We start from the raw sequence: 8,926 nt of genomic DNA, 5'->3' as shown, positions 1-8,926 counted from the left end.
AACCTTAATGAATTAAATAAAACATAAAAACACTACATCCCATAATTTCCTAAATATCCCCACTAAAACAATGAAGCCATCGTGTACTTGGGGTTTAGCATTCTAACATGACCAATGACATATCGGTCATTACCACTGACCAACCAGCCACTTCTCTCGCCCTGTTTTCCCAACCACCACCACACACTCTGTCTCTCCTCCTTAGTCTTAAGGCTTCAATCACTCCGTTATCAAAGCCATTCCTACCTTCATCTACTCCACCACCATAGGTGAGGAAAAACAAAAAGACATACATAAATTTGAAAATTTGTAGAAAATATTTCTCAAAAACTAATTCCAAGATCGATCCTTTGTAGTATATCAAAAACAAGATTCCTCTATCATTCTTCAGAACGTGGCCCGAATCGGATGCTCCATGAAAGAGTATGAAGTATATACATACATATATGTGTATATATATAGTTTGTCTAGCATAGGACCTGCCTGATAGTTAAGCGTCCGGACCAAAAATATGCCAAAAAACATATACATACACTCGGACGGCTCAGATTTAAAGGAACGTCACGTGAGAAAAATTGCCAAAATCTGATTCCCATTCGCACCACGCCTCTTCTCCTTTGATTCGTATTCATCTTCTCCTACAGTTTTTTTTTTCCTCTGCTTCCACACTTCCATCGTTCCAAGAGCCTACCTGACCTGACCATTTCCCCGCTCGCACGCAAGCCACCACCATCTCCACCTACCGTTGCAGCCACCATTTCAGCCATCCCAAATCCAGCCCAACCGGCCACCGTGCATGCCAGACCACTGCCACCACCATCTCCTGCTCGCACGCAAGCCATTCCAGCCCCACCGTTTGGACCATTTCGGAGAGTAGTCGCCGTAAGTGCCTCGCCGGCTGAGTGCGAGTACGTTGCCATTGCTTCCTTCCACTTGTTCTTTTATATTTTTCTATACCTCTGTCCTCTGTTTTTGTTTTTCTGTTGTATATCAATTTTTTTTTTCTTACTGTTTTTTTTTTTCTTTTGTTCTTCTTTCCTGAATTAATAATCTGGTTCAGTTCTTCAAAATATCATGTATTACACTTTTTGTACAATTTATGACACATGGATTGGATCTGTTCACGGTAATCCCAACGTTTGTCCTCGGTCCATTTCTTTGTCCTAATCTCCCTGTCTCGGTTTAGATGGCCCTAGCCATGGTCCATGGTATATTATTATATATAATCTTATTGCCTGAATTTTTTTTCCTAAATTATTATTATTGGAATGTATTTGAAAGTGGATCAAACAGATGAATATAGATTCCATGAATCCACCATTCCGTATATACCTTCAATAATTTGAAAATTTTTAGGCAAGCTTTTGGGCACCAGGAGATCAAATGCCACTCCTTAAAAAAGAAAGGGAAAAAAAGAAAAGGAAAAAAAAAGACCCTCCTCTGTTTTTGGCTTGAACAGGATAGAGATAAATGAGCAAGTACATGGTTCTTGGTTTCTTTAATTTTTTCGCGATATGGAAAGGCAGTTCAAGAGATTGTTTATAAGCAACTTTGTATTGTTCAGGAGGGTAAAATTCGCGAAGTTTCCAATCAGGATTTCAAGGTGAATGCGGTTTCAATCACTACTTTAACACCCTTGTCCAACATAATTATTGAAAATGTATCTTGAATATGGTACTTTATGCTCATTTTTAACATATGCTTTTCAGATATTGTCTTGGGAATTTTGTGCACACTGTCATGAAGTATACCAGCCTCATAGCTTGGTTGAATCACAGGTGCCTGTTCTTTGTGGTTACAAGATCCATGTGGTTAAATTCAAGTACTGTTGAGATAGTTCCTAAATTTCGTAACTTTGGATTTACTATTCTCCGCTGAAGCAACATTAAATGTAATATAAGATCTTGAAACATGTCATGATTCCAGGTTAATCAGTTTGTTAATGCTGCCCAAAAATACGAACATTGTGTTTTGAAAACTGTTAATACTGCCCAAAAATACGAACACTGTTTTCCCTTTCCGTTGATGCTTTCCATGATTTTGATTTTCCATGAATGGCCCAAAGTAATACATGATGGTGTAACCGTAGAAGGTTTCCAGCTAAATTGATTTTGTACTCCTCTGTTATTTCTTTTATTCAACGGACTTTTCAGACTTCAAGTTTCCAAATTGATTGATAAAATTAAGAATGGACATCTTTTATGAAAAATTCGACCAAGATTGTTTTATGGATATTATACTATTTATTTTTAATTTGTGTGCTATATAGTATATCAGTATTTCAGATAAATATTATATTATATCTTGCTGGTTTGCCACGATGTCTCTAATATGCTAAGAGTCCTGATGTTGGATTCATCCTATTGGTTTATTATTGCCATGATACATTTTGGATATTAAGAGTTGTGATGTTGGGTTCATCCCATATGTTTATATTACCACGACACCTTTAAGATGCTAAGGATTGTGAGATGGGTTATCCCATAGGTTTTATTTGTTTAATTGTCCGGTGGTATTCTAGAACGTCGTTCACTACTTGGTAACGCTAAGTATATTGTATGGTACATTGTTTATGTTTTTAACTATATGATTAGTTTTTTCATATTTTACTGCATTTTCATAATTATTTTGTGAAATTATGCTTAATATTTATATCATAATTAATTTAGTTTATAATATTATTTGATTATTGACTTTATACCATTTGAGCATCCGTCTCATCATATTGATTTGGAGTATAAATTTTGATTTTATGAAATGATTTTAAACGCAAACAAAAGGCCTTGAGAGAAAGTTTTACAAAAATAAAATATTATTTTTTCTTGTATTATACTATTCACTGAGATATCTTTATCTGATATTTTATTTGATTTTTTAAATTTGTTCCCCTAAGCCCAAGCAATTAGCTGGTAGTTCACCTCGCGCATCACATGTTATTCCATGTTTTTCATAGCAGTAGCAGCACTTATTTATCCTTGTTTATCTTTATCTTTCTAAACTTATTTGTATTAGTTTTATTTTTAAATTTTACAAATACTATTAAAATGTTTTGACCTAAATACTATACACAATAATGCTCTTATTATGTATGTGTAGTTATGGCCTGCAGTATAACGAACCACAGTTATGAACTATAATTATAAATTTTGCTTGCTGTTATAGTTCTATCTTTATATTGAGGTATTATTTGTTATGACTTATATTCGTTTGTTCACGTTTTAAATGGTTCCATTGAGTATTTTTTAAGAATTATTCAATAAAACTTCACTAAGTAGGACTACCCAAGATATCCTAAAAAAAATTTACAGAGCGGATTCTATCAAAAAAATATATACACTTTAACACTAATAACAAATCTTTTATTTTATATTTATTAGATAATAAGATCATTATTGGTGAATTACTGGTTAAGTTAGATTCGTTACTGTACTTTAAAATAAAAATAATTAATTATTGTATACAAGAAGTTCCCAAAAAAAAAAAAAAAGCCAATATTGCGAAGTCATAATCCACTTTAGACTAGAAGAGCATATTGAATACTGAAAAGTACAAAACGGAGCTTGGTAATTCCTGTGCATATTTATGAACCAAAATATAGTGCTGTCTCAGCAAAAGATTAAAAATTTATCCAAACATTCTTACGTTAGTGGCTACATGTCCTTTTGGCAATACACATCTGTATAAATATATATATATATATATATATATGTAAATATTAGGAGAGACTGAGAGTGAAAGAAAATTAAGATGGATACCAATTATTTGCCAGTACAAATTAATTTTTTCTTGAGGAAAAAAAATAAAAAAGCCAAAACTAATTGATTTAACAAGTATTGATTAATTCTTGTCCATAATTATCTCATCCATGAAAGTTTTGAGATTCTTGTGAGAGGACCCCCCTTCCATGGCGGCTTGTCTACCCAAATCCTTCCATTGTTTAGCATTCCTTCTAATTTCTTTACCCTTTTCTCCATTACCCATCACCAGTTCCAAACACCTCTTGATTTCATCACCTTCAACAATCCCCTCGTTGTTTGCTCTCACTCTCACTCTCACTCTCACCCCACTCTTCCATGTCTCCATTACCAACTTTGCATTTGTCCCTTGGTCTGACCACCGAGGAAATCCCACCATTGGAACCCCACAGACCAAGCTTTCCAATGTGGAATTCCACCCACAATGTGTCAAAAAGCAACCCAATGAAGCATTATTCAAAACCTCCATTTGAGAACACCATGGAACTATCATCCCAAGCTCCTCCGGTCCCTCTTTGCAACTGAGTTCATCTTCCTCTTCGGCAATATTATTTTCATTTTCTCTAATGTTCCACGAGAATGGATGCTTAGTATCCAACAAAGCTCTTCCAATTTCCTCCATTTGTGGCTTCAATAACACACTCGGACTTCCAATTGACACATAAGTAACAGAACCTTTTGGTTTCAAGCTCAACCATTCAATATAGTTGTAATCCTTTGGATGCCATAAAAGATCACCAAATGAAGTATCAGAAGGGTCTTTCCCATCCAAGAAAGCAGACGGAATCAACGGTCCTATCCCGATCAATCGAATTTACCTACCGCTTTTAATGCCTCGGGCTCCAAGTCATCGAAGGTGTTCACAAGCACCTTTGGGTTGCCTTCTTTATCAAGCATCTCAAACAGCTCTTTGAATATAGGCATGGCAAAAGTGTACGTGTTTGTGGAATCCATTAAGGAAGGAAGATCAGGGCCAGTTAGCTTCAATGACAGTCCTGGTAATTCTACCAAACTTGAACTTTCACTCTTGTTGTGAACATACCTCCATGACCATGGAAGTAATATTAGTAGATATCGAACAAGGTCGCTGCCTGAATCCAAAGCAGAGACGAAGGAAGATGAAGTTTCTTAGCCACCTTTCCGGCCCACGGAAGGATAAGAGTGTAGACTACACAACTGAAAGGTCGGCCTTCGTTTTCACCCGTGACGATGAGATCAGAGAGAGCTTGAGAGCCAAACCGGTCGATTTCAAAGATATAGTGGTCGATATCGTCGCCAGGCTTGAATCCATCGTCATAGCTATTGGAGAAAGGGTAGAAAGACGAGCCTGCCGGAAAATAAATTTTGTTAATTCGACGGTAGGCCGATTTGGAAGTGAAGAAAGTGACATCTGCTCCAACGGCAGAAAGGTTCTTTGAGAACTGTAAGGCAGGGTCTAGATGACCTTGTGCTGGGTAGGTGAGGACGATGAAGCGAGGAGGATTCACCAAGACTGAGAATCACCGTAAATATGAAGAGGTTTTTTACGGGGTTTGAAGTTGAAGTAATTAAGAGCTTGTTTGGAAATGCATGGTGAAGATTAACAGAGAGAACAGATGATTGGGAAAGTTGTATATTATTATCACGAAGCCACTGTTAAATACAAGTTTACAGTAAGAGGATAAGCTAAAGAAAACAGCTAAGATAAATATTAACAATAACAATATATATCTCCTAGACCTATACATAACGTTTATAACAAAACTGGTTACTTAACAAAGATGGCAATTAGGCTAAAAGGATTTAAATGAAGGGCTTTTGAATCACAGTAAAAGGTTGGTTTTGTGATTAATTAATGGTGATGGAAAAGGTAGCCTTGGTGAATTAATGTTTAGGCTTTTTTTTTTTTTTAATAAATTATCTAAATATAAATTACTTATTTTTTCTGCTTTCCATATAATTCGAATTCATATTTTCATAGATATAAATAAAAATGTTCTATTACTAGAACTAACTTGGTCGAACTAATGTTTAATTGGAATTTTTTATTTTTATTTTTGGATGTTAAAAATATTAATTGCATGGTGCATAAGTATCTTTCTTTTCATAAGTTCTTTACAAGCAAAAAAAAGGTTTGAAATTTCAAAAACATTATCATTTCTTTTCGCCAAGTTTGCATCGAGGTCATGAATCGTACGAATAGCCACCTGAGAGTCACTGTACAAAGTGACATCTTGAAAACCCGCTTGGCCATAAAAAATCAAGCCCTCTTTAATGGCTAGTAACTCAGCAGCCAAGAAAAAGCTGTACCAACATTCAGGTTGAACTTACCATCAAAAGGAAGGCTCCTCATAGCTTGTCACACGTATGTGAACAACCGACCTATTTGCGGTAATGTTGAATTGGTTAGAGGTAATTAAAAAAAAAAGTAATAAAACGTTTTTCATAAGATCATACACACAGCTCTTATTAATTAATAGTGCTGCAGATACAGTACTAGAAGGACAAGGAAATAAAAAATAAATAAAAAAACCCAACATTTTCTTATTTATTTATTTATTTTGAAGAGAAAACCAAGATGAATTAATTCCTGTAAAGTAGTTTAGTCTTGGATTGTCCAATCAAAACGCTTTGAGATTATTATCAGAAGACCCACCTTCCATTGCAGCTTCTCTACCAAAACCCTTCCGATTTCTTAGCATTTCCTCTATTTTGTTCACCTTTTTCTCCATCTCCTATTACCAATTCCAAGCACCTCTTAAATCTCATCTCCTTCAATAATTCCCTCCTCCTTTTCTACGTCACAAAATGTTGTGATAATAGTGGGATCCCTCCCAGCTCACATAACAACATTTATAGTTAATTGGTTTGATTTAATTTAGTTTTTTTTTCTTTCTTTTGAAACTTAGGATAATTGTTTGGGGAAATAATGGTCATACTATCCCTTAGAAACTCTTTAAATTTGATTAATTCTGTAAACAATTTCCCCCCCCCCCAAAAAAAAAAAAAAAATCAATCCTTGCAAAGCTCTTCAGATTATGCAGTATACCTATGAATTCGAAGTTGACGAAAGTCAATTTCAAAGTAAAAAAATCTTTGCTAAACTTAAAACTTCAAAAAAAGAAAAAGAAATTACATTGTTACATAAATAAATATTACTGGAGATTGCAAATGACAGAAAGTGAAGAAGGAAGAAGCCAATACTAATGGATTAGCAAGTATATATTAATTCCTGTCCTGAATTATCTCATCTAAAAAAGCCTTGAGATTCTTGTAAGAAGACCCATTGTCCATGGCAGCTTCTCTACCCAAATCCTTCCATTTCTTAGCATTCCTTCTAATTTCTTCACCTTTTTCTCCATCCCCCATCACCAATTCCAAGCACTTCTTAATCTCGTCACCTTCAACAATCCGGTCCTGGTTTGCTCTGGCTCTCACCCCACTCTTCCATGTCTCCATTACCAACTTTGCATTTGTCCCTTGGTCTGACCACTGAGGAAATCCCACTATTGGAATCCCACAAACCAAGCTCTCCAACGTGGAATTCCACCCGCAATGCGTTACAAAGCAACCCAATGAAGGATTTGACAAGATCTCCATTTGAGAACACCATGGAACTATCATTCCAAGCTTCTCCAATTCCTCTCTGCAACTAAGTTCATCTTCTCCTTCTTCTCCAATATTGACCCACAAGAATGGACGCTTAATATCCAACAAAGCTCTTCCAATTTCCTCCATTTGTGGCTTTGATAACTTACTCATGCTTCCAAATGATACATAAATTACAGACCCTTTTGGTTTCGAGCTCAACCATTCCATGTAGTAATCCTTTGGATGCTGCAAAAGATCACCACCAAATGAAGTATCCGAAGGGTCTTTCCCACCCAAGAAAGCAGACGGAATCAACGGTCCAATCCCGATCAAATCGAACTTACCGATTGCTTTGATTGCCTTGGGCTCCAAATCGTTGAAGGTGTTAACAAACACTTTTGGGTTGCCTTCTTTGTCAAGCATCTCAAACAGGTCTTTCAATGTAGGCATGGCAAAAGTGTAAATATTTGCGGAATTCATTACGGAAGGAAGATCAATGCCTGTGAGCTTCAATGGCAGTCCTGGTAACTCTATCAAACTTGAACTATCACCATAATTGTTTGACATAACTCCATCATAACCATGGAAGTAATAGTAGTAGATATCGAACACGGTTGCCGCCTGAATCCAAAGCAGAGCCGAAGGAACACGAAGTTCCTTCGCGACCTTTCCTGCCCATGGAAGGAGAAGTGTATAGACTACGCAGCAGAAAGGTCGACCTTCCTTTTCACCGGAGACGATGAGATCCGAGAGAGCTTGAGAACCGCAATGGCTTAATTCAAACATATAGTGGTCAAGACTGTTTTTGGGATCGAAACCGACAGAGTCGTCGTGGCCATCTGAGAATGGGAAGAAAGTCAAGCTGTTGGGGAAAGACAGTGTGTTCATTCGTCGGTAGGCTGAGAGGGAAGTGAAGAAGGTAACTTCAGCTCCAATGGCAGTGAGGTTCTTTGAGAACTGTAAGGCAGGGTTTAGATGACCTTGTGCTGGGTATGTGACGACGATGATGCGAGGAGGGTTAAACATGACTTTAGATTATGCTGCGAATTTAGTACACTAGTGCTTGAAAACTGAAGGGTTTTTAATGGGCTTGAACATGAAAGTCAGAATGTCGAAAATATATGCATGGTCAAGATGGAAAGGTAAAAGGCTTTTAACTACAGAGATTTGAGTAGTAAGAAAAGGGTGTGTGTTAAAGATTGATGGTGGAAAAAGTAGTGTCGGTGGAGTCTGAGTTGGATTTTTTTTTTCTTTTTTATTTTTTGTGTTAAATGGAATAATATTGAATGAATTCTTTGCCTTGTCATTGAAAATAAACAGTATTTCTGCTTCCATGTGAAACTCATGTCTAACAAAATGAATGAAATATCATAGAGAAATTTAAAAATAGAGATTATTGCATCAATTATCACGATCAACTTTTTGCGGATCTTTGATATAGGGAACATTAGCCATCCCATCTGAATTGTACGTCGCGTATTAATGTGCAAAAGTCAAAACTTCTACTATTGAATTCCCCAGTTTGCTTGCTGTGGAATGTTAATGTATTTTAGTAAATTTTAATTTGATATATTTTAATATTAATCATATAATGAATGCTT

General features: G+C 36.0%; 1 protein-coding gene, 1 long non-coding RNA gene and 1 pseudogene across 2 annotated transcripts; 1 reads left to right on the top strand and 2 right to left on the bottom strand.

Annotated features, from left to right (window-relative positions):
* The first annotated feature begins 269 nt into the window (after nucleotides 1-269).
* Nucleotides 270-2,020, top strand: LOC107404208 (uncharacterized). The gene is made up of 3 exons (XR_009638379.1): nucleotides 270-908; nucleotides 1,565-1,603; nucleotides 1,710-2,020. It is a non-coding gene; the product is annotated as an uncharacterized LOC107404208 (long non-coding RNA).
* A 1,706-nt stretch (nucleotides 2,021-3,726) lies between these two features.
* LOC107404198 (phloretin 4'-O-glucosyltransferase-like) lies at nucleotides 3,727-5,254 on the bottom strand (annotated as a pseudogene).
* Nucleotides 5,255-6,797: 1,543 nt separating this feature from the next.
* On the bottom strand, nucleotides 6,798-8,450 carry LOC107404205 (phloretin 4'-O-glucosyltransferase). The gene has a single exon (XM_048478210.2). It carries the CDS (start codon nucleotides 8,349-8,351, stop codon nucleotides 6,960-6,962), a length of 1,392 nt encoding a protein of 463 aa, XP_048334167.2. The 5' UTR covers nucleotides 8,352-8,450; the 3' UTR covers nucleotides 6,798-6,959.
* Between the last annotated feature and the right edge of the window lie 476 nt (nucleotides 8,451-8,926).

Source organism: Ziziphus jujuba, chromosome 3, assembly GCF_031755915.1.
Source record: "Ziziphus jujuba cultivar Dongzao chromosome 3, ASM3175591v1".
NCBI lineage: Eukaryota > Viridiplantae > Streptophyta > Magnoliopsida > Rosales > Rhamnaceae > Ziziphus > Ziziphus jujuba.
This window is presented reverse-complemented; position numbering and strand designations above follow the sequence as displayed.

What these genes read in the sequence shown, in the direction of transcription:
- LOC107404205 (XM_048478210.2), bottom strand. Translation starts at nt 8,351, where the DNA reads ATGTTTAACCCTCCTCGCATCATCGTCGTCACATACCCAGCACAAGGT.